The 25,225-nt window shown below is 37.9% G+C and overlaps 3 protein-coding genes across 12 annotated transcripts in view; 1 reads left to right on the top strand and 2 right to left on the bottom strand.

The window, feature by feature from the left end:
• Nucleotides 1-6,323, top strand: part of Ppn (proteoglycan-like sulfated glycoprotein papilin) — a 157,493-nt gene extending 151,170 nt beyond the window's left edge. For all 9 annotated transcript variants that reach the window (XM_072012659.1, XM_072012660.1, XM_072012666.1 and 6 more), the window contains 3 exons: nucleotides 482-637; nucleotides 727-840; nucleotides 1,273-6,323. In XM_072012659.1, the coding sequence (XP_071868760.1) occupies nucleotides 482-637; nucleotides 727-840; nucleotides 1,273-1,475 (473 nt within the window). In that variant the 3' untranslated portion in view covers nucleotides 1,476-6,323. The remainder of the gene's footprint in view (nucleotides 1-481; nucleotides 638-726; nucleotides 841-1,272) is intronic.
• Nucleotides 6,324-6,551: 228 nt separating this feature from the next.
• LOC139992309 (potassium/sodium hyperpolarization-activated cyclic nucleotide-gated channel 1) lies at nucleotides 6,552-10,652 on the bottom strand. The gene is made up of 8 exons (XM_072013046.1): nucleotides 10,260-10,652; nucleotides 9,870-10,164; nucleotides 9,593-9,787; nucleotides 9,355-9,489; nucleotides 8,795-8,987; nucleotides 8,529-8,720; nucleotides 8,228-8,451; nucleotides 6,552-6,843 (listed from the first exon to the last, which is right to left on the bottom strand). Exons 1-8 carry the CDS (start codon nucleotides 10,490-10,492, stop codon nucleotides 6,559-6,561), a joined length of 1,752 nt encoding a protein of 583 aa, XP_071869147.1. The 5' UTR covers nucleotides 10,493-10,652; the 3' UTR covers nucleotides 6,552-6,558.
• A 286-nt stretch (nucleotides 10,653-10,938) lies between these two features.
• On the bottom strand, nucleotides 10,939-16,865 carry Task7 (TWIK-related acid-sensitive K[+] channel 7). 2 transcript variants are annotated; one of them, XM_072012447.1, is made up of 5 exons: nucleotides 16,437-16,865; nucleotides 15,381-15,536; nucleotides 14,682-15,025; nucleotides 14,275-14,393; nucleotides 10,939-13,806 (listed from the first exon to the last, which is right to left on the bottom strand). In XM_072012447.1, exons 1-5 carry the CDS (start codon nucleotides 16,561-16,563, stop codon nucleotides 13,548-13,550), a joined length of 1,005 nt encoding a protein of 334 aa, XP_071868548.1. In that variant the 5' UTR covers nucleotides 16,564-16,865; the 3' UTR covers nucleotides 10,939-13,547. The 2 variants fall into 2 exon arrangements, with proteins under 2 accessions (XP_071868548.1, XP_071868549.1); XM_072012448.1 differs by lacking the exon at nucleotides 16,437-16,865 and adding an exon at nucleotides 15,814-16,301.
• Nucleotides 16,866-25,225: the final 8,360 nt, after the last annotated feature.

Raw genomic sequence — 25,225 nt, 5'->3', positions numbered from 1 at the left:
AATTATTATTTCTATTATAGAATTATTTATAATAGTAAAATGAAATGGAAGGAAGGTTTTGTTTAATACCAGAATTTTTTAATTCGTTATTCCTGCAATTAGTAAAAATTTGTGAATCCTATAGATAAAATTAATGCTGACTTTTATTGAGATGATATTTTAACAGAATTGACACGAATATCTTTCGATATCACAGTGCAATTTGGTTTTTCTCTCTTCTTTTGTAACAACTGCGAATGCTTCGGTTTTATTATATGCTGTATTGAGCATGCTTAATTTGCTTGCATGTATGTTCTTACTAGTAATGATTACGTTCAAATTATGTACAATGTTTATGTTAACAATAAACATCGATAAAAAGAGGTAAGCACACGATCTATAATATATTCAAATTACTTTCTGTATTTTCTCTTTCTTTCTTTTTTTCTCTTGACAATTTCATTTGCAAATATTTCTTAATGTGAAATCAATTATTTCGCAGTGCCTGTCACGGCCAACATATCGATAGGACAAAACCAATTCCCAGAAGGTAGTGACGTTACTATCGCTTGTAACGTCGATGGGTATCCGATTCCTCGAGTGTTTTGGTACAAAGATAACGAGCTGATTCACCAAAACAATCGAATTCAAATTACTGGTAGGTACTTCTATTTATCTGGCATTATTGAATAATTCATTTTTTCTGCAGAAAAATTCTTCAAAAAATGTGTGAAATTTTATTTCCAGATTTGAACAGACTTGTGATCAGCGACGCAAATCGAGAAGACTCTGGTCAATACCGTTGCGAAGCGAACAATGATTATTCGTCTGCTTTTGCGATGGTGGATATACAAGTTGCTGGTAAACCTTTGTGTTTTCTATATACTGTACAGAAGGAAGTATCTGAAAGCTAAAATCAAAATTAATTTTTACTGACCAGTATAATTTTAAAATGATATTTTATTTATCACTATTTTATTTACGCAAATTTTGAAACAACTATAACTTCTAGAAATAGAAATTTTTGAATTTCAAGTATTCAACTTATCAGTAATAATATATATATATATATATATATATATACATGTAATTAGACAGATAAAAACTCTCTTGAAATAAACTTTTATTTTTTAAAAGTAAAAAAAGTTCAACTGTGCAAGAAAGTGCAACTATCTTCAACCAATTCAAAATATAAAAATTCTCAACAATTTTAACATTTTGATAAATGACGCTATTATGTCACGAAAGAAACGAAATTGATTAGAGTTCAAGAAATAATTTTTCTGTTCCTAGGAATCTTCATTCACCCTAATTGCCAGGACAACTCGTTCTTCGCGAAGTGTGACCTGATCGTGAAAGCAAGATACTGTACGCACAAATACTATGCGAAGTTCTGCTGCCGATCCTGTACCGAGGCTGGCCAGCTTCCTTCCAGAGGGCCTCACCTGAACACATCGAGAAGGAGGCGAAGGTACATCCTGAAGAATCTCGTCTAAGAAAGTTTCATTTGCTTCCTGCGAGCCCGATGAACAAAGCAGAGCAATTACGATAAGGTCTCTCTTGCATAGTTCAATTAATATTGTTAATAAAATTTGACAAGTCACAAGTTTTCAGCACTAATGAATTTTGAAAAGAAAAAATATAAATTTCCCAAATTATGAGACTACTAATTATCTTACTTGAATGGAATATGGAATAAAAAAATTATTAAGAATTCCAGGACATGATGTGGTGAAATTATTAAAAATTCTACGACATAGGATTATAAAATTACTAAAGATTCGATGGCACAGAATAGTAAAATTATTAAAAATTCTACGACATAGGATTATAAAATTACTAAAGATTCGATGGCACAGAATAGTAAAATTATTAAAAATTCCAGGGTGTAGGATCGTAAAACCTCGAAAGAAAAGTTTACAATCTATAAATTGTAGCTTGTCAAATTCACTATTATCATGCAAAAGAGACGTCTGAAAAAAAGAAGACTCGACTTTCAAATGTATCGTTACTAAAGAAACGAAGGAGGACGACGACGAGGCCGCGTGGTCATTCGATCCGATTCGAGGACACAGAACTCCTCTGTCTCGAGCACGTGCCGCAACGTGATGTTAATTCACTGCCAAAGCCTTAGAACGTCTATACATAGATACTTTTAATATATAATTAAGCAACAGCGAGACGGAAGAGCGCGAGAACGAGAGTTGCACAACGAGACATAAAATGATTTTATCGTTGCTGTTTCTTCTTTTCCTTCAATTCTGTTTCAACGTCGTCGTTCGTCGTTGTTCGTTTTATGTATGTATATACGATCTGACGCTGGAATCCTAGTCGGTCGAAGCCATATCAGGATAAGAATGATCGCTGTCCTCCGAGGAACGAGAGAAAGCGCATCTCGATCGATTAATCGATCGATAACATTTGCTCTTCTTTTCATTTTACTTTCCGTTTGGTTCGCGTTCCAGTCGTTGGCCATCTCAGAATATAATCTGGAATCATGCGATGAAATACAGAAATTGGAAGCCGAAATAGCTAGTGAAGATATAGTCGAGGAAAAATAATTTAGCAATTTATGAATAAACCTAGGTTCTAAACGATCTTTTTTTGAATATCCAATCCTTGCAAAATTATTTTTCTCTAACGTAAACAATTCGACAATTCATCAAATATTCTAAAATTCTCTCTTTTTTTTATCATTTAATGTATTCTAAGTTAAGAAATAAAAAGATTCAAAATTCTAAAAAACTCCATTACTTATCTTAATTGTAGATTTAAAACAAAAATCATACGTTTGAGATAATAATGTATTCTGTTAAATTTTAACAAAAATTTAAGTTCTTGAGGATAGAGTAAAAGATATTTGCAAGGTTCCAAGTCGTCACGATGAATCCATACAACGCGATGTATCGATCAATCTGATTCTGCAAGTGAAAGAGCTTCGTAAAATAGACACGTCAGGGGAACAAAAAAAATGTCGCGAAAGAACGAGTTAAGATCGCTATATCTTTTTTTCTTTTTTTCAGCGGATAGATCGCATTAAGCGATCGTATAAAATGAAAAGAAAAGAAGAAATAGGGAATTTGGGGGAGGGGGAACTTGTACCTATTTGTATGAAGCATACAAATATACGCACGTTACGTTGTAAAATATAAATAGTTTATTACGCAGTACACCATTTATATACTCTATGATGCTGTTACTACTTATATCCCTTATCGATATTCCGATATATTGCCATAACACAAAACAATCCTTTGTCAATGAACAACATTTTACGGTTATCATAGCGACGATTAAGAATGGCGAAAGTGCAACATCGTGACGACAATATGCTGGCTCGTAAAATGAGTAAGAATGGGAGGAATTGGAAAAAAAGGAAATGAAAAATGTTTCGTTTTGAAAATTGTATAATAGATTAATAAACATATCGATAAAATTAGAAAGGTTTCGATGGTTACAATTTTATTTGCAAAGCTCGTTAAAAAGAGGATCGAACAATTTAGTCGTTAGAGGTTAATAACAATTTACAAGCATTTATCAGTAATTCAATCACGATACGCATCTTCTTTCACCATATTAACGTGTTGCATTTATATATTTGTTCCTGAACATTGTAATCGTAATGTTAACTACACACTGTTACTACGTATAGCGTATCATCTATGAAGCCTCGATGTTTGAGAATAAGAGCATAAGTTGTGTCAATTCCGAATTTATCAAAAAGTAGCGTGAAACTCTTATATGAAATTATTTCCTTTTCTTACACGATATTATATTCCAACAAGTTAGAAACGACATATTTCTTCTTAGTAAAGCTGACCCCAATTTTAATATATTATCTCTTTTTCACAAAAATATCGGAAAAAATGTATTTCTATTACTAATTGACAAAAAAGAAGTTCAGGAAGGTTCAATCAACAAAGGGTTAATTTCAATATAGAGTGGAAGAAGGTTACATATCATTGGAAAATTGTATGCGTATTTCGTTCCAACATCGATAAGAGATAATTTATGCTTTTAATCTTGAAGTGTCGCAAAAATATCAGTAGCTTGTAGCGTATCAAAATTCTGAAGGAAGGTACCAAAAGCATTTATAATTATATATAAATATTATAGATATACTGTAAGCGTAAGTTTTACTCGATAATGAAAAGAATCCACGGAACTGTAGCAAAAAAAAGGACATTCTTCTTTCGTCTGATCGTTTCAGTCACAGTAAATGACAGTGCCTTATTAGAAGCCCTTCGAAAGTGTCGAGGAAGGAGTGCTAAATAGAACTTTACATACAGATTACCGTTAGTGTAAATACGAAAATAGTAGTATACGCGAAGCAGAACGAATTGTCTGAAGATTTTCAATCGCAGAAATTTACTGATAGTCACTAAAAAGAAAAAGATATTAGACGATCGTACCAAAGTGTGAAAAAGCTATTCCTCCGATATTTTACGTTTCCTTATCGAATAAAATATATATGTGTATATATATATTTATTCTTATATTATTTCCTAATTACGTGTCAAACGTATGAAGACCACAAGTGGAAATATGACTCAAGTCACATTTTTTCTAGCAAGTCTTTTATAGAAGAGCAATTTTAAAATTCGATGTTATTGTATATTCGATATTATATTAATGAAGTTAGAGCAACATAATTGTTCGTTTCGTATAAAATATTATAGATTTATCATTTATCACAAAATGCCCTTTTTGAACTATTTCATATTAAAATAGACGTAACAAATGTATAACAAACATATTAAAATTTTATATTAAAATACGTGTAACAAAATAATGAGAAAATCAACAAAAGTGAACTTGTCATATTTTTGCCATGTGTGGTCTTTCTGTATAGTAGAATCTAGATAAAATTTGGAAATTGTGACAATCACAGTATTGCTTTAAACCTTTATTATTGTTTTCTTCATTTACCCGGAGGAATCGTAGCAAGAAAGGAAAGAAACAAGGAATAATGGAAAGATATTGAGTACTCTTCTCCTCCGTACTCCTTTAGATATGACCAAACTAGGCATGACACGATTGTAGTAACGTAGCAACACGACATTATTTAGTAAATGTATAAATAGCATAAATTCTCCTAGTTTACATAGATATATCCTACTGATTGCATATCGGTAATAAGCGAAAAATACAAAAAAAAAAAAAAAAGAAGGTAAAGAAAATGTAACGCAGAAAAGAATGTATCGTGTTTATTACAAGAAATGATAACGTAAGGAAAGAACAAAAGGTACATAACGTCAAGCAAGTTGTTTCGGTAGATTTTCTCTATTCTATAGTAAATAATTTATATTTCTACCGTGTGATTTTAAAGTCTATACAATGGCAACATATTCACTTACACGTTATACACTGGACATGTATATAATCATCCTTGTATTACGTACTGTACTCGTTTAAACGACCTATCTTACAGACCGCTGGACAATTCCTTGTGGAAACTTTGTAAAATTCGTAGAAACGATCGTGACTGGTTGATTCGTCGATTTTCAATCAATTTTCCAAATATCAATGCGTTTTCTTTTTTTAACACAAAGGTAGTGTGATAATGATAATTAACATATAGTGATGTTTAGAATGGCTATGATAGTTATAACGACATATTATAATTATATACGCAAATAATCAAGAATTTAAGATAATATAATAGAACTATTGATTCGTGTAATTAATAATTTTAGTCAGTTATTTAGAACTCGAACTTTGTGAATTTAATAGTTTTGGAAAATATAAGTGGAAATAGGATCTTTCTATACGAGTAATTTTGAAATTCATTTCACTTCTTCTTCTACATGTTTTACGGTTTTGAGAAACGCATTTCATTTAATTTCTATAGAATAAAGTTAAACAAAAACATGCAATGGAACGTACCTCGCGTAGAATCAACAGAAGTCTTTTCAAAAAATTTTGTTTTAATATTCTCATATAAACTAAAGAGAGTGAAGAAAATACTTAACGAGTCAGCTACGATTTACGATTGTTGCTACGAATACACCGACGAAGGATTTAAGCGTAAGTTACATGAGAAAAATACGAGGAAACAAGAAAATTCGCCAAAAAAGAGAAAAGTGAAAGGCGTGAAGATTAGATTAATCATACAAATTCGTGTCTCTAATGTATTATCACACACATCGCGACAGTGCTAAAGATTTTAGTGATTTTAGTACTTGTAAGTTATACCTTAGGTAATGATTAATATAATATAAATATATATATATAATTATATATATATATATAAAATAAAGGTAGAAATGAAGTAATGCCACTATACAAACATTGTATGGACAATAATAATATATAAGATCCTTAAATATATGATTAAACGATTAGCATGATTATTTTTCTTATCGAAGAACTTTGTTGCTATCAGCGACTTCTTGATGAGGATTCTTTTTTATTCTCGTAATTAATAGGTATGTCAATTTTTCTAACAATATTTTGTTGCATCTAAATCTTTATATCATATCGTTTATTTAATAATTACAAGAATTATTAACATAAGTACTATATTAACATTTATTATTATTGAGTATAATATTACGTATTATTCAAACTATTCTCTTTTTAGTAACGTCCTAAATTTTTTCTATGATCAACTTGAGCAGAACTACGCTTAAGATGACGTTTATGGTGTTCTTCAATGATCATAGCTCTCTCGATCCTCTCGGTCGCGAGTCTCTCGATTTTCGCGAATAATTCTGTGTGCACGGAGATACACCTTCGAAAATCTTTGCGATCCAAACGGTACACCTCGCACACTTCAATCGCGATCACGCTTGCGACTCTTCTTTGTTCACCAACTAGAAGCGCTACTTCTCCAAAATGGGCTCCGTCGTCCAGATGACAGATCTACAAAAAAAAAAAAAAAAAAAAAAAAAGGAAAGAAATTAGCTCCGTAAATGATGAAAATAACGATTACTCATTATTGTTAAGATAATTGAATTTTAAGAAACGAAAGTGAGAAAGGAGTTGAAAGAGAATTGTGTCTCGCATCGAATACTTTTTTTACAAAAAATCTCTCTATATCGATCTTTGCACTCATTTTATAATTACTGCGAGATTCCTTCAAACAATGAAAAGTAATTACAAAAATATATCGGTAACAATCATTTTATTCTAATCTCAATTAATATGTGAGAAAACTATAACACGCCTATTAGCTTACAATTAGTGTCTTTATAAAGATATCATATAATTTTAACTATACTCCATAATATTGATCATTACATTCATTAGTTAATTGTCATACAATTTATTCAATCTATAAAAAGGTAGTCACAGAAATCAACGACAAATTACCGCAATAATTACTTCAGTTGAATGCAAAGTAGCTTGAAAGATAGCAAGAAACATACACTTTAAAATGCTCTTTGTTTTAAGTCGATATCTCAAGTGGTTCCGAAGATACAGTGATTTAAAGCGACGCGCACGAATTTGTGCGAAAAGACGAATGACCGAAATTCCCGGAAACAGCGTGACCTAATTATTGCACGTGCTTACACGCCTAGTACGGTGCACGTTTCTGATTAACGCGCACGCGCGTGTGTGCAGTAGGTTAGGGAAGTCATGTGCGACAGAGAGATCCGAGAGTACGAGAAGGACAGCGATAGCGAAACGCTGCAGATTATCATTTATTTTAAACTGACGCATCTTAAAGACGAAAAGTCGTAGGACCTTAAATCATAAAGTATTTTAAAGGGAAGGGTTCGATCTTTCTGGTGTGTTAAACTTAAATAAAATCTGAATCGGGCAAGTATCTTTATGAAAAACGAAATGTAACGTATACAAAATGGAGTTTAATGGTACTTATTCGATAATAAAATTGAAAGAAAATGATTTTGTTTGATATTTTCTTGTTGATATGTGTATAATTACATTTATAGAGTAGGAAAAAATTGGAGATATGAAGAGGAAGGACATTTATGAACGGAATTTGGTTTTGAAACCAGGGAAAGTATTTCGGGAGAAATGGAATCTAATGGTATCAGTTCGATAATAAAATTGTAAATAAATGTTTTTGCAATATGTTCTTATTAATTTGTGTATAATCATATTAACGTGTATAAACACGTTTGGATTAGGGATTGAAGATATAAATAGAAAGAAAAATTGATATATGACACGTTAAATCGATACTGTAATTTAAAAGTTTAAATTAGATTTAATGGAACTTTTAAATTTTTCTTTGATTAGAAATGTTAAGGATGCACTGTCGAATGGTCCTATCACATACCTCTTTCCCAGTGGGTGTTAGTACAGCGACAGTTCCAGCAGATAAAAAGAACATACAATCGCCATAAGCTCCTGCTTTGATGATTACGTCATTCGGTAGATAAAGCTCGAATTTCAAATTCTTTATGATGGATCGCAAAACGTATTTGGGTAGGTCCTTGAATATTGCTACATTTTCGACTAAACGATGACTCGATTGGAGCGCAATCTCTTGACGTAATTGTTCTAGATTACAATGATTCGTTAATTAATTATAAATCCTAATCAAGCAGCGAATGAAATAGTAAATTATGTTTGGTTACCTGATAAATTAGATAAGATAGACTTTTCGCGAAAGTAACTATTCCTGAAACGATAATAGTAATAAGCCAGAAGACGAATCTTCATGTGCTTTGGTAATTGTTTTTGACTCGTGTAAGCGCATAACTGATTTATTATTTCTTGAAATTTCGATTCCGATGCTTGTTTTCCTGCTTTTATTTGAATCAGCATCACTAAAATGAGATTCATGTACCATTTAGAGATTGAAAATATATGCGTCTACGTGATTCTTTAGAAAATATCTTGCCTGCAATGTAACATTCGAGCACTCTACCAATGAGTATAAGAAGAAAGCTCAGTACAATGTGACCGTTTGTTCCTGGCACGTAGCCACCGTAACCACTTGCTGCTAATTTCTCCACGACGATAAAGAGTGCAGATTGAAACCTGGAAGGTATGCTGGTGCTGTTTAACCCTGCCATCCAACATTCAGGACATTCCTGTATAACGTTTATTAAATTATATTACTATAAATTTTCTATCTACATTTCTGTAATTCTTAGAGGCTATCATTAGTGAAATTTCATCTCACGCAAATTGTGTTTTAATATTATCGTTTTGTAATAATATTTATTTGTTGCAATTTTATTATTTGCAATCACTAGAAACAATTATTTCTCTACTCTTCATATTGAATAAAAGTGAAACATTTAATTCCTCTTGTTTAATTTCATTAATCTTTTTAATTTAAAAAAGATGCAATGCTATGAACTTTCACTCATGAACATGATATATTATTAAACATTATTTATTAATTGGATTTTGAAATCTAAGAATAGGTACTACTATATATTTTTCATCCCTTACTTCCGGTAAAGAGTTACTGAAGTGCAAAACTAACACTGGTATCAAGTAATACAGACACGAAGACCAGTACATTATGTAAAATCCCAGCATGAAGGTGGAAAGTAGTTCGTAATAAAAGTGCATCACTTCGAAATGCTAAAATGCCGAATAAAGATATCCGTGAAAATGATGTATGCGCGCAGTTAAAATTATTTATAAATTTCTAAAATTTCTTTTAAATTTAAAAAAGGGAGATTACGCTAAAAAGCTCGGAAATTCGCATATTAACGTAGCCATAACGCGACAGCTTCAAACAAGGTAAGAGATTGAGTAGAGAAACTAAATGATTAGATTCTCTTCCAGGAAGACTTCGCCATGGCAAAGTTATGTGATCCCATGGCAATGAGGAAAGGATATCCAATATAAGAAAGGTTTTTAAATAGTTCCTATGAGAATAAATCATATTATTTATACTTTTAAATCAATCAACTTTCATGCTAGATATTTTTCAATATCACATGATATTTAAATCAATTAAAATTCAAATGAATAAAAAATATTCTATATGGAAATTTAGCAGTATCAAACAGATATATATAAAGAAAGTACATGAATATCTTGAAGGGAGCCAATTCCACTTGCATGAGATTCTTGTCGTAATATCCAGTGAAGCAATTGCATACTATATCCATCCAGCAGAAAGCGTAGATTAAAAAATTGAATTTATCCATTCGAATTCTATCGTGACTCATGACAATAAAACTGACGGAAAATGGGATCGTCAGAAAGCTGACCATATATACCACTGTCATTATCAAGTCCCATAGAAATCTAAAAAATTTCTTTAGTGCAAGCAGTATCTGTTTAATCGCTTTTTAAAAAAATATTTTTTATTTTTTCGTTTATGTACTTAATTTCATAGGTACCTCCAACTGCTGCAAGGATGAATAATCCACCAATGTATCAGAGCGTGCCTCTTTCTCTCGGCACATACATGCGCCATACTGTCGAAAAATATTTTCGCCCTCGGTGTTTTCCCATTTATTTGGAACATGTTTATCCATATATTTTTACACGTGATATCCTCATCTGAACCGAACATGTAGTATTTGTCACTATTTTTTAAGGCACAGATATGGGGCTTCACGCTGGAATCCATACTTTTCTCTTGCTACAAATTGTCTAGTTAGTTGTAATATAGCAATTTGAAACTTGAAACTTCAAATGTGATATTTGAAATGTGGAATTATAACATTAAATCTTGAACTTCTAGTCGAAAGTTTTGAACGCTAAACTTGGAACTTCGCCCTTGAATCTTGAGTTTTTAACCCCAATCTTTGAACTTCGAACTCTGAAGTATGAACTGTAAACTTTAAACTTTGATTTTGATCATTTTCACACAGTTCGAGTACACCGCGAATATAATTTAGCGTAAAATAATTTCCATATCGCCTTATTTCTATCACAATCCAGCTTTTCTTCGATTGTGGATCAAAATTCATAACCTGAAGGGTTTTCACGATTTTCAAATCCCGATCCGAAGTTTGCAAATTTTGAACCGATGTAAGTGAAAACAGGCAGGGAAGAAATGAACGTGAGAAAGAAAATAATGAACTGTCGTTTATTAAAAAACTCTCGATGATAAAAAATATACCCAATCATATACCATCGATAGAATACGACGAGCGCCTATGAACTAAGGTATCTGTATACAAATGAATGCACATTATCGTTTACTCTGTGCAACGATGTTCCTATGAGAATCGATCGTGGTTTTGTCGCTATTTTTGTTAAACGATACGTAACTGCTTTTGTGCGTGTGTCGATCACTCAGATCAATCATCAATAATTGACGAAAACAGAAAGCGTCGTTGGGAAAAAAAGAAGCATTGATATGGTATGGTACCGGCAATTGTAAATTCGAATGTAAGAAGAAATAAAACATAAAATATTTTGGAATTCGTTTTAACCCTCCAGTCAGTTTGCTTGCTATGTTTAATGCACTTTCTTTTTTGAGCATCATTTTTTCTGGTAAATATTTTTATACGTACGTGAGTTACTCTGAAGCCAGAATAATCAACTTCATCGAAATAAGTTTTATTTGGTTTCTGATTTATTTTGGTTTGAAACAAAAAATATGTTATTTTCAAATTTATTGTATATATATTAATTATATATGATTATCAAAAGTAAACTGTTGTCCTTTTATCTGTGATTCTATTCTTTGTGCATGCTGTGAAAATTTTCATAAATTTATAACCCTGTATTCTGAAATTAAATATTTACGAAGTAGCATTGAACAATCTGGCTTCACTTTTAAAATGTTAGAACATGCTTCAATTGAATATTTGTAATGTTTAAAATGAAAAATTATTTGTCTTATGTTTTACACCTCTAGATACTTAAACCATCTAAACAAATATCTAGACTATGGAAATATTTAAATCTTCGAAAATCTAAATTTTTCCTGTTGGCCATAGAAACTGGTAGAAATTAATGTTTAAAAATTCCCTCTAAAATCTCAGTATCTTTAGTAATATCTTAAATATCTAAAATACAAGATACTTAGGAACCACTCTGCAGTTATTTGAAATATTCACGATATATCATTTTTTAGTCCCCAAAAATTTCGTTTCACGTTTAAACTACTAAACGTGAATGCTTTTAATCAACAACAAATAAGTGACTATTTATCGTATACTTTTACAAAATTCACTATCGCTTACACAAATACTACATAATTACAAAATGAAACAGACAAACGTAGATAGTATAATAAATGAATTATAAAAATACTAAAATTACATGAATTCTTTAAAATTCTTAACTTTTTAACTTTTGGAGGGTTAAAACAGGCGCCTAGAGAAATTTTTGTTAAAAAAATAACAACTAGTCAGTTAATTCAACTATCAGTCTTCCTGGTTATTCCTGTTTGTCGCTTGATATATTCTCTAATCTTAGGTTTAAAAAATACGACGCTGAGATATATGTATGTTTCTTTCGCATCGCAAGTATGATAAAATTGTTGTTCAAGTTCGAGTTACAATTCTAGAAAATTGTACAATCACAATTTTCGTAGCTACAAAATTAAGCTACTTCCTAAGATCGACTTTGTCTTTTCATCGATTGACGATTTACGTGAAATTTTCACATTTTCCAGCTTTTAAGTTTATTAGTACAAACATCGAGTTGTATATATGTATTTAACAATCACGCTAACGAGGCCTGGATATTGTTCTGTTTACATTTTATATATTCAGTGTACATACAAATAACCGAGATCGAAACGGCGATCTCTACTTCTTCAACTTTCATTAAACAAATTATTTTCTCTTTTACGAGGATCGTTTTGTCCGTAGAATATTTTTGAAGCATATCAAAATCTAGGCAAATGCTTTTGTCATAATTTGTATAAATCATATACGTACACTTTGAGATTTTTACGTACACAGATTTTTGTAAAATGTAAAAGATTTTATTAACATACAACATAGGCAGTGAAAATCATAAAAAATTTTAATTTGAAAGTTTATTCGAAGAAACCCAACTTATCTTCGGAACAAAGCAATCCTCTAAGCAACAATTTCTAATACCAATGCAACCTTCATGACTAATCTACAATCTCCAATAATTTCAATAATCGTTTAATACATATGACAAAGCATAAACACCGAATACGAATTCGAATTCTTAAATTTTCTAGAGAATTTGAAACTCTCTCGGAATTCACCGGAAGAAAGTGGTCCGTGGTACGATATGAAACGTACGAAATCGTTACAAAATCGTCTACAAACGATCAAACACTCTCTGAACGTCCTTCTTCTTACGACTATTCGTAATATTACAACCTGAGCCAAGTACAATTCAATAGTTCAATTCTAAAGTCATCTCCTCAGAACAAACTCCACTGGCTGTCTTCAAAATATGTCTTCAAAAATCGATGAATGTGCGCTAACGAGTCCTTGAACGTCATAAGGTAGATCTTATAAGAACACAGTTTCGAACTTCGGTCCAATTTGAATCAACTTGAAAAATTCCATTGTGAAATATACCAATGAAATTATTTTCAATGTTATTGTTTCTTTCACGGATTTTTAAATCCATTTGGTTATATTAATTTTTGAGTCGATCTTTTACACGTCGATACCAAGTAGTTCTCTGCTGTCAGCTCTCGATAATCGACGACGTAAACTGCGACGACGGAACTCCTTCCATCAGACGGATGCACGTTTCACGCGAAGGCTCGAGATTGAAGGAGGCCTGTAGCCTTGGTAACCTTGGTCCAGAAGCTCGGAATTCGGTGGTCCTAAACACGTGCACGAGCACACGCTCACACAGTCATCCGTGTCGTGAACTATGGGCACATGGCCAGCTAATAGTTTTCCATTTACAGCGACCACCTCACCGTCTAGTGTTAACACATGATGAGAAGCTGGTTGAAGCTCTTCGTCGCGACGAGCGTCACCCGTATTCCTGTGTAATAATTAAGAAAGATTAAAAATTTCAGAATTTTTCAGGGCTTCAAAATTCAAGATTCAAGATTTCAAGTCACGACTTGAGAACATACAATCGGTAGCAATACTTTGATATTTCGCCAGCATTGTAACAAGCTTCAATGAAATTAGGGATAGAACTCTCTTATTAAGTGTAATGTTATAAATATAACTGGAGAACTCCTTTCAATCTTTGGAAATTTTTAATAGAAAGAATTTGGCTGTGAATAATTGAATTTTTGTTAAAAGAAACCTTCTTTGCTTTTTGACCATTGAAGAAGTGAAATAAGTGAGAATGTGCTCAAAGATATCACATAAATTTTTGAAGAGTAATATCTTGGACGTGACCTACATTTACAACGTGGCCTGAGAAGACAGAGTAGCGATAAGTAAAAGGGGACAAGTGAGATATATGTGCATGCTTTGGGGCGAAGGAATATGTACTTACATCGTCATAAAGCGGAGGACGAGTAAGTTTATGCTGGCAGCAACGACGGCCAGGCCGAATAGTATAAAGACTAAGCTTAAGGCCACGTATCCAGGTTTATTGGAAAGTGCGTGATCATTCTGCAACGTTTTCATCACAAACAAATATTAAAAAAGTCTTTCGCTAAATTTAAATATTAAGATAAAGCGAATTGGAGAAGAAATACTCTCCTATCAACAAAAATGAATTAAGAAACTAATAATAACGAAACAATAAAATTCAAGCAACAAAAAAGTTCTTGCTAAAAACTAACAAATTCTAACTTCTTCCTATGAAATTTCGATAAAATATCAGGGTTATTAATACGAATTAACAAAAGTTTGATAAGATTTCAATGAAATATTGAATTTATCGTTAGATGAATTTACCTGTAAGGCGACGTAATCACCAAAACCGATGGTAGTTAGCGTGACAAAACAATAGTAGAAGCTGTCGAAGTAGCTCCATCCCTCGTAACGCGAGAACACAGCAGCTCCAGTCGTGATAATTATGCTCGAAAGTAAACCAGTCGCGAGCATTAGATTCATCTCGGTTGCTTCTGTTTTCTGACATCTTAAATACGTCTTTGCGCGTTTGATGACTACAGAGGCGAACTTGTTCAGACGTTCACCGATACTCTGGAACATTACCAGACCGAGAGGAATGCCCACCATGGCGTATGCCATGCAGAATGCTTTTCCTCCTATGGTGACTGGCGTTGAATGTCCGTACCCTTGAAATTTTATAGGAAATTGAGATAAAATCTTGTGATGATTAAGAATATAAATATAAAAATTTTTTAATATGAAAGTTTCTGATATGAATGATCCAGAATATGTCAAATTAATTTATCTAGAGTAATACAAATATACAATAATAATAAATATAGGATAGAATAATGCTCTATCAACTAAAAACTTAGGATTATTGTAGAATATAGGAATTTATTATGTATTTTATAAATACATACATATTAAAGATTCCAAGGTTATAACTTGATATCGATTATCTACGATACATATTTAACTTCTACTGCACAAAATCAACATTCTAAACACGTAGCAAACACGCTTGAGGGTATTACTCACCTATCATAGCAAGCACAAGAGTCGCGAAATAAAAGGCACCAGCGAATTTCCATTGAGGGCCTGCTTTGTGTGGCTTATTTTCTATTATAACAATCTCCAACATTATGTAATCTTCCTGCGTGATGTTGTACTTCTTGATCATGTTTCGACGAACCTCTAAAACCATTAACATAACCACAATTTTCGATAGTATTATTATTATTATTATTATTATTATTATTATTATTATTATTATTATTATTATTATTATTTATGTATATATTATACTATTCTTGACTACATATTTTTCTGTTAATTGAGAATTAAAATTTGCAGGTATAAGAATAGCGACCCTAAATTTATCTTTCCTTGCTATTTTTCATCCCTAACTCTTAACGTTATATTTAATCACATATTTAAATATTCACAAGCGGAAAATGCTACTAATTATTACCTAAAGTATTCATCTATGAAAATATCAGTGCTAAATATCATACTGTGCATCCTATCTCTCTATTTTCAACCCTTAACGTTATACGTTTACCTCAATCCCACACTTAAACATCGACACGTGAAAATATCAACCCCGATGCAGCTGATATATGTGTATTTATACTATCCCTCTATATATACTACAGGCCTTATGTCTCCCCATCAGTGTTCCATATATTGTTCATTTGTCTATTCATTTCCTACCAATCCCTTACTCTAAGCATTTCTCACATTCCCATACGTGAACAGCGAAAGAAAACTCGTCCAATAGAAACTTTCGATCTTATATATTCTACCTCTTTCTCCATACTTTCACTATCAATTCACTTCACGAACGTTCCATATATAACACACATTCTGTTTTCCACATATATATCTACCAATCGCGTACTCAAATATTTACATGTGAAAATAAGCGAACAAAGTTTATCCAATAGAGTTTTCGAATTCTATACATTCTGCCACCAGCCTCACTCACCCTTAACTTTTATCATCAACTTTCCATATAGCATTTATTTTCATATCAATTTTCTACCAACAACACATTCGCATATTTACACTTGAAGACAACGAGACAAGTCTCACCCGATAAAAACTCCCAGCGCTTTCTCTCCGTGTTCGACTCCAACGCGTCGAAAACCGCCGCGCCAATCAGCAAATAAGTAAACGTACACACTACCAACGACAAAGTCCTCACATTCTGCCTCTTCATCTTCACAGTCTGCCAACCACGAGAGCTGATCAGCTCGTGTCGAAGAACCGCAAAATCCGGCACACCTCCCAACGATTTGTCGTCACGTTTCTTTCTACACGTTCGATTGCACAAACACAGATCGCGCGACGTTCATGCTTTTTGCAGGTTCAGGGAAATAAGTAGCAACATATTCTTTTTTTATACATGCAACGCTATCGATGTTTCGACGACATATCACGGACTGAAAGATTGGAAGAGGAAAACGTCGGGACGCGTACACGATACACGAAGGCCAGCACGACTTGGACGACGCTTGGCACACGATTAAGGGAAGGAAGTATTGATCAAATCTATGAGCCACGGTAAGCTCCATGGAAACGTAACCAGTGCTGCTACAACAAGACTGGCTATCGGTAAAAACGGTGTTGCAGTAGAACGAATCGATCAGGAGTCAGGCAAAGAGGTTTGGTGTGGAGATTGATAAAGCAGAGTTAATATTAAAACAGAGGAGGTACAGAATAAACGTGATATGCAACGCTTCTCCGTGACTGGCGATTTAGGCGTCACCTGGAACTCTTATTTTTCGTATCATATGTAACATTACCGATTAAGTATAGTTGTAGTTTGTATCAAAATTAAATAAATTTTTCGATTGTGTGCAAGTTTTCTATTAAAAGTCAATTACTTATGAGGTTGCATTACAAATTATCAGTTAAACTATGCTTTATAAATGTTTTATGAAAAGAAATTGAAAGAGCTGAACTTTACTATAGTAATTTTGGTCTATTATAAAAATAATAACTTTTGTAGTGTGACAATTAATCTGTGGATTTTTATACATTTATAGTACCGAATATACGTATAAAATATCCAAAATGTAGGAAATAATTAGTATCTACTTATAGAATCTAATCTAAGTATAATATTGAGTGAGTGAAACATATTCCTGCTTAAATTCTATTTTTTTAATTGTATTTATAAAAGCATTTTTCTTATACATCCGTAATCTAATGATAACGCAGATTTTTCAAATCTTTAGAAAGAAATCACTTAAAAATTCCTTATTAATGTCCGTATATAATCCGTATATAATCAAATAAAGCTTGTTAGTATTAATTAATAATGCTAATATCTTAAAGATAATCATTACAAAAACTTACTAAAAATTACTTTAATGAAAACTAAAAATTATTAATTAAAAGATACTGTTTATTGATAAAGATTTAATTTTCCAGTAGTATGAGTCGGTCACTGATCAGACACGATTTCATCATTGGATTGGTGTTGGAATAGCAACTTTTTCAGCTACTATGGATAATTCAGGAGATTCTTTACCGACCGGGAGGGTTGATAAAGACACCCTTTACACCCTTCAAGAGGATATGTCGCTTAAAAGGAATTTGCTACTCGACATAGAGTTTCGACTTAACTTCCTGGACCAGTACACGTATAATCGAGTTATTAATTCGGTCTAATTTTATGAGCGAGTTACGATCTTCGTCGTTGTTCATGCAATTATTTGTTGCTCATAAACGTCTATTATTTCTCTCGAAAATTTCTTATTTTCTGCATTCCTTTCTTAGATCTTGAAATCAAAATCACGTCACAGAAATTACTGATATTTTTGTGAATTTTTATATTGTTTTAAGTTGCATTTCCTTAGTACCTATCTGAAGAGTTAAATGTTTACTGGATCGTCAAATAGAATGTCGTGTGCTATTCAAAATGCGTAGGAATGAAGAAAAAATATATAGGAGTGACTTCAGATCTAGGTTAAAGGTGAAAAAGCCGTGAAAGCGCACATTTTATCGAGCGTCAAGCACGTGTCAATGCAATTTTTCCTTGTTTAACGACATTAAAATAATACTAACCCTTTCCAAAAATTTTCCCCTGTTTGATAATATTGGAAAAATATTACAACGCAGAAGTTTTTACAGAGGCTAAAGAAGTATTCGCACAATCCTTATTTCCCGATAAATTGTTATTTATCATATTTTTATTTATTTGCATATATATAAATATTTATATATTTATTTATATTTATGAAGTATATTTATGATTATATATGTACACTTTCTGTAGAAATTTAAATAAAATTAAAATTAAATTGAACAATTAAAATCGAGGTTCTCAAGGACATCCACGGTAACTGGAGAAGTCGCGCAATAATTTTACGTTTGCGCGTTTCGTAGTTTTATTGCGGTTACACGTCGTACAGAAAGATGTTTACGAGCCAAAGTTACGACCTGGCGAAAACAGAAGGACCCTGTGTATAGCGATAATTATTTTATATACGAGAAATTTACATTATCGAAAAACAAAGAGAACTTGGAACCAGGATACTTGCCAAGTGAATACTGTACAAGTGAAGTTTACACTTGTCGCTTCTTTATTCGAAAACTTATGCTGTCAGAAATTTCTGGAAAAACAAAGGACGAGAAATTCACATCTACTGAAAATTCGATAAAATGGAACAATAACTTTTTCCTGGTAGTGATTTGTGTAAATTTTTCCCGAAACAGCCCTATTCTTGTTTTCAACCGGAAATTAAATAAAACGTTAAAAGAAGATTAATAAAATTTCGAATTCCGCTTTTTAGCTTTTAGATTGCATGTACAATAACTTACAGAACCATTGGTCTCATATAAAACATAATTAATCTATATTGTCAAAGGAAAAATTAATTGATCAGGATTAAAAAGGCTTAATAGAATTAGTTAGGATATTCAGTCAAGTTTGTAAAAATATGAACCTCATTTATGAAATGCATAAAATCAAAGAATAACAAATATAATAGGAAATTTAACAATACAAATGCTAAAATTAATTTTATTATTTATAAGATTTTTGTTAATAAAATAATAAAGATATGAATTATAAGCTTAATTTCTCAATGATTTTTTAAGTTTGTTTCATTATCTTTGAGCATATACATTTTCAGATTAGTTTCAAATTGTATCAATATAGTTATGATAACTGTGCCTTATTTCAAAACTAATGAGATTTCAATATGTTTCTTATAGCACACATAATATACTTATGAAAAATCTCTACAAGTTCAAATATGTACTTTCATGAGCCACTGAATGTTAAATTCATACAATTATTTTGAAAGCAAAGATTCAAACAGAACATTGAAAAAATTAAAAAAATGGTATACAATGGTATAGAATGATATACAAAATGCGATTTCAACATGAGAAACGTATGTAGAACACAAACGATGGTGTAAATGTTTATACTGAATGGGGTTTTCGTTCGAGTTTCACTCTTGATGTTGCAGTAATTTTCTTTCATCTTACGCATCCTACGTAGCGAATTTTCTACCAGTTTTAATCTTCATTCTCCCATTGTTCCGGTTAAAACTACGTTTTCCGGAATCCGTGATGTGTAATTATTCCCTTTTCAAATTACAAATCTCATAGAAGAAAACAACAACCATCAAAGTTTCTCAAATCGGCGAACTTATTAATTACATTTTAGTTAATGGAATTCCACATCTTAAAGAATTCCACAGCCTTTGCCCATTGAATTTAAAACCACATGAAACGTTTTTCACTTTTCCAGTAGAATTGTGGGGAACAAGCGATTTCTATGTGATAGCAAAAATTATGTAAAGTTACATCATATTAGGCAGATCAGCATAGATTATTAGAGAGCCCGGCCACCCCCCGCGGGAGGGGAAACAAGAAGGCGCGCGTCTGGACGCCCTAGAGAAAAAGATGGGCGAACTCGGTCCCTCCATCATGAGGGCCATCGAGGAACGGTTCGGGGGCCGAAGACCGCGCAGCCCCGAACCTCGGCGCAAGGCGGACCAACCCGCTGTCCCACGCGTCACCCAAGCCACAATGCTCCCGAGGGAGCAGGAGGGTGGCGAATGGAGGGTGGTGGAAAGACGGCAGCGGAAGAAAAGGGCCGCAAGGAAGGAGGAGAAAAAAGAGAGAATGCCCGCTGCTCTTTCGTCGCGAGTAACGGGCGTACGGAAGACGGGCGTCGCACTGGTGGCTAAAAAAGGAACGGCGCAGGCGACAAAAACGGCCGGGCTCCCCCGCGCACCGCGTACGTCCGCGGTGACGTTGACTATCAACGAGGGGGTTAAGACTTCATACGCCGATGTTCTCGCGACGGCGCGACAGAAGGTCCCGCTTGCGGAGATCGGCGTCGAATCCCTCGGAATGAGGAAGTCGATGACCGGGGGTATAATTATCCGGCTCCCCGGCGACAGAGACAGAGGAAAGGCGTCGCGATTGGCGACGCGTCTGGCCGAGGTGCTGGATCCGGCCGCGGTGAGAGTAGCGGCCCCGAACAGGACGGCGGAGTTGAGGGTGGCCGGGATAGACATCTCGATCGCTAAGGAGGAGCTGCGGCAGGCGCTGGCCTCAGCGGCGGGATGCGGCAGTGCGGAAGTGCGGGTCGGAGAGATCCGCACCACCAGATACGGCCTTGGGACTGCATGGGTAAGGTGCCCAGTGGCTGGAGCCCGGAAATTAGCCCGGGACGGGAAAGTAGCTCTGGGCTGGTCCACGGCGAAGGTCACGGCTATCCCGAAGAGACCCTTGCAGTGCTTTAAATGCCTGGAGCTGGGGCACATGCGGGCAACCTGCACGTCCAACGCGGATCGCGGGCATCTGTGCTACAGGTGTGGCGGTAGCGGGCATCGTGCCAGGGGGTGTCCCGCCTCCGCGCCCAAGTGCCCGTTATGCGAGTCGCTGGGGGCGCCAGCCAACCACAGGATGTGCGGGGCGGCATGTGCTCCGCCGAGAACTAAGAGGAAGCCACCGATCCGTGAACCGACCGCGGAGGTAACGCAAGAGGGGAGCACCGTCGAACATTCAGCGGCAGATGGCCGGGAGGAGGCCATGGAGGTGATTGAGTGATTTTAACCGTCTCCTCCAATGCAACTTGGGCAGATCGAGAAGGGCGCATGACCTGCTCCTCCAGACTATCCGGGAGGGAGAGGTCGCCCTCGCGACAGTGGCCGAGCCGTATCGCGTCCCTGACGCTCCCAACTGGATCGGGGATTTGGACGGACTGACGGCCATAACTTGGACGCCGACCCTGGGCGCCTTTGGCGCCCTGCTTGACCGTGGCAGCGGCTACGTCGCGGTCGAATGGGCAGGAATAGCGGTGGTGGCGGTCTACGTCTCCCCCAACAGCGGCCTGGCCGCGTTCGGGGACTTTCTGGACGATGTCGGGGAATGCGTCAAAAGGTGCTTTCCCCGTCAGGTGCTGGTCCTCGGGGACTTCAACGCTCACTCGACGCAGTGGGGGAACTCCGCGACGAACGCCAGAGGAAGATGGCTGACAGACTGGGCTGCGGGACTCGGACTCCTGCTGGTAAACAAGGGTACGGCGAGCACCTGCGTGGCGTGGAGGGGGTCCTCCGTGGTCGACATCACGTGGGCCACCTCGAAGCTGTACCCGAGGATCCGTGACTGGAGAGTGGCCGAGGGAGTCGAGACCTTGTCCGATCACCTCTACATACTTATGGAGGTGGTCTCGGAGGACGTGGACGAAAATAACAACCAAGTCGCCCGAGGTGGTGCGAGCCGCTCCGGCCCGCAACCACCCAGATGGCGCCTGAAGGAGCGGGACAGGGAGATGTTGCGGGCGGCAGCCATCGTCTCGGCGTGGAGCTGGGACGCCCAAGGGACGACCAGTCTGGGAAGCGTCGACGAAGAGGCGGAGATCCTCCAAGAATACATGAGCGCGGCGTGCGACGCCTCGATGCCGCGCTCCGTCCCGGGCGGTGGACGCAACCGCAGCGTTCACTGGTGGACGCCGGAGATAGCGGAATTGCGGGCGAGCTGCGTACGGGCACGCAGAAGATTCCTGAGGGCCCGTCGCCGTAGAAGGACGCGCGACGAGGAGGAGATCTCCCGCTGCTACGGGGTCTACAGAGAGGCGAGACGAACTCTGCAGCGGGAGATCAAGATCGCGAAGGCTCGGTCTTGGAAGGAGCTGATCGAGGCGGTTGAGTCAGACCCGTGGGGGCGGCCGTACAAGGTGGTAACGAAGAAGTTGCGACCCGCGGCCCCCTCGCTGACCGCCAACATGGATCCGGTACTGCTGGCCAGGGTCATCGGGACGCTGTTTCCGCGGCAGGACAGCGACGCGGGGCGGTCGGGATCGTCCCTCTCCTCCGGCGGGGGCGAGACGTCGTCAACAGCAGCGGTGGCGACGACGTCGACGGAGCGGAGCGAGGAGCTGCAGGTCACTCAGGAGGAGCTTCTCGCGGCGACTAAGAAGATGGCGTCCCGGGACGTGGCACCGGGTCCGGACGGAGTTCCGGGCCGAGTCTGGGCGGAGACGATGGAGGTGGTGGCCCCTCGCGTGCGGCATCTGTTTACCCGATGCCTGAGGGAGGGCATCTACCCGCGGATATGGCGGATGGCGAGATTGGTCCTGCTGCGAAAGGAGGGTCGTCCGCCGGAATCGCCGTCAGCGTACAGGCCGATATGCCTGCTGGACGAGATCGGGAAGCTCCTCGAGAGGGTGATCGCCGCCCGTCTGGAGGCCCATATCTCGGGGCGGGTTCCCGGATGGCACGACAGTCAGTACGGCTTTCGCCGGGGTCGCTCCACGGTGGATGCTGTGAAGCGGGTGAGGAGCGTGGCGGAGGACATGGTTTCCCGCTACGGAACGGCGGTAGCGGTCTCCCTGGACGTCAGCAATGCCTTCAACTCTATCCCCTGGGCGAGGATAATGGAGGCTCTGCGACATTTCGAGGTGCCGGCGTACCTGGTTGAGGTCATCGGAGCCTACCTAAACGATAGGTGGATCACCTTCACTGGGAAGAACGGGGAAGAGAGAAGGCGCGTGGAGCGTGGCGTCCCGCAGGGTTCGGTGTTGGGACCAATCTTGTGGATCACGGCCTACGACTCCGTCCTTCGATGCCCGATGCCCCCGGGCACGGGCTTGGTCTGTTACGCCGACGATACCTTGGTGCTAGCCGGGGGACGGTGGTGGAGTGAGACCGTGATTCTCGCGGAAGACGCTGTGGCATGCGCGGTGCACGCTATTCAGCGACTGGGATTGAACGTGTCGCCGGCCAAGTCGGAGGCCCTGTGGTTCTTCGACCGCCGCCGCAGGGGATCCCCTCCCGATGGTTTGTCCGTGGCCATAAATGGCGAAGCGGTGCCGGTAAAGTGTCGTATGAGGTACCTGGGCCTCACCATCGACAGTCGGTGGACGTTCGGACCACATTTCGAGCTCCTGGTCCCGAGGGTGACGGCTGCAGCCAACGCCTTGTGCGGCCTTCTTCCGAATATAGGCGGAGCAGGGTCGGGAGTCCGCCGACTCTACGAGGGAGTGATCCGGTCCCGGGTCCTCTATGGGGCACCGGTGTGGGCCCAAGACCTGATGGCCAACCGTCGCAGTCGTACCCTGGTGAGGAGACTGCAAAGGACGATCGCTATCCGAATAGCCAGAGGATATCGAACAATATCCTACGAGTCGGCGACAGTGCTGGCGGCGTCCCCCCCGTTCGAGCTGCGGGCCCTCGAGCTCTGTCGGGTGCATGAACACCTGAGGGCACCGCCTTCGACGGTGGCGCTGTCGCTGGGCGGCCTCTCGGCCTCGAACGTCCGGGAAGAGGCAAAGCTGGAGATCTGGGAGCGGTGGCGCTCCCAGCTGATGGAGGAGGACGCCAGGCGGCCACACCGAGCCGTCCGCGCCGTGCTTCCCAATTGGGAGGCTTGGAGAGATCAAGGCGGGGTTCCGCTTACCTTCAGGACGACACAGATGCTCGCCGAACACGGGGTCTTCGGTGAGTACCTGCTGAAGATCGGGCGGGAGGTGACGTCCACCTGTCACCACTGCGGGGAAGAGGAGGACACGGCACAGCACACGCTGGAGTTCTGTCCAGCGTGGGCGGAACCGCGACGCGTCCTGCAGCTCGACATCGGCGAGAGGTTGGCTCCGGAAGCGGTCGTTGAGGCCATGCTCCGAGGGCCCCGGGAGTTTAACGCTGTCCGCGCCTACTGCGAGGAGGTTATGCAGAGAAAGGTGCGGGCAGAGAGGGACCGGAAGAGAAGAGCCGATCCCAGTAGATCATCGCATCAACGTCGCAGGGGCTCCGTACGACGCAGGGGCGCGGCGCCGCCGTCGCTGCCCCGGGTGCGCCAGATTAGGGGACGTGGCGCTAGGAGGAGTGGTTCCCCCTAGCTTCCCAACTCAAGCCGGGATGCCTCCCTAGACAACTACAACGGCAGGGAGATAGACGACGAGGCTGCACTCGGTAGTGATTCGCAAGAGACCCCGGGTGCACCTCCGAACGTCGGGATGACCACCGTGGGGTTTTAGTCGGTAGGAGTCCGACACTACACGGTCGTTGCTACGCAGCGCCGAGTGTCCATGAGGATTTCCCCACGATAAAAAAAAAAAAAAAAAAAAAAAAAAGCATAGATTATTAGAAAAATAATTAAATCAGAATTTTTTATTGATTCAAAATAACAATACGAAATACGCAATAAAATATGTAGAAGTTATTTACAAGGTGAAAATAAACTACCAATCATTATCTTCCATGATAGTCTGATTTAAATTCCATTAAAAAAATATGTAATAAATTAAAAAATCGGAAAGTCCAAAATGTTAATTTGGCTTTATTATAATTCAGAATTGTTATAAATATAGATAGACAAGTTCCTGATCTACTAGAAATATGGATAGTCAAGTT

The sequence above is a fragment of the Bombus fervidus genome, chromosome 11 (genome assembly GCF_041682495.2).
Source record: "Bombus fervidus isolate BK054 chromosome 11, iyBomFerv1, whole genome shotgun sequence".
In the NCBI taxonomy this organism is placed as follows: Eukaryota; Metazoa; Arthropoda; class Insecta; order Hymenoptera; family Apidae; genus Bombus; species Bombus fervidus.
The sequence above is the reverse complement of the archived record's forward strand: the minus strand, read 5'-3'. Positions and strand labels throughout refer to the sequence as shown.

Excerpts from the sequence above, each read along its gene's own strand:
- LOC139992309 (XM_072013046.1), bottom strand. The coding sequence starts at position 10,492 with ATGGATTCCAGCGTGAAGCCCCATATCTGTGCCTTAAAAAATAGTGAC. Across the intron at positions 8,452-8,528 it reads TATCTTATCTAATTTATCAG|AACAATTACGTCAAGAGATT; the intron begins GTAACCAAACAT and ends ATTGTAATCTAG. Across the intron at positions 6,844-8,227 it reads TAACACCCACTGGGAAAGAG|ATCTGTCATCTGGACGACGG; the intron begins GTATGTGATAGG and ends TTTTTTTTGTAG.
- Task7 (XM_072012447.1), bottom strand. The coding sequence starts at position 16,563 with ATGAAGAGGCAGAATGTGAGGACTTTGTCGTTGGTAGTGTGTACGTTT. Across the intron at positions 15,537-16,436 it reads GCGCTGGGAGTTTTTATCGG|AGGTTCGTCGAAACATGATC; the intron begins GTGAGACTTGTC and ends TAATGGTTTTAG. Across the intron at positions 13,807-14,274 it reads GTCCTCCGCTTTATGACGAT|GAATACGGGTGACGCTCGTC; the intron begins GTAAGTACATAT and ends ATTATTACACAG.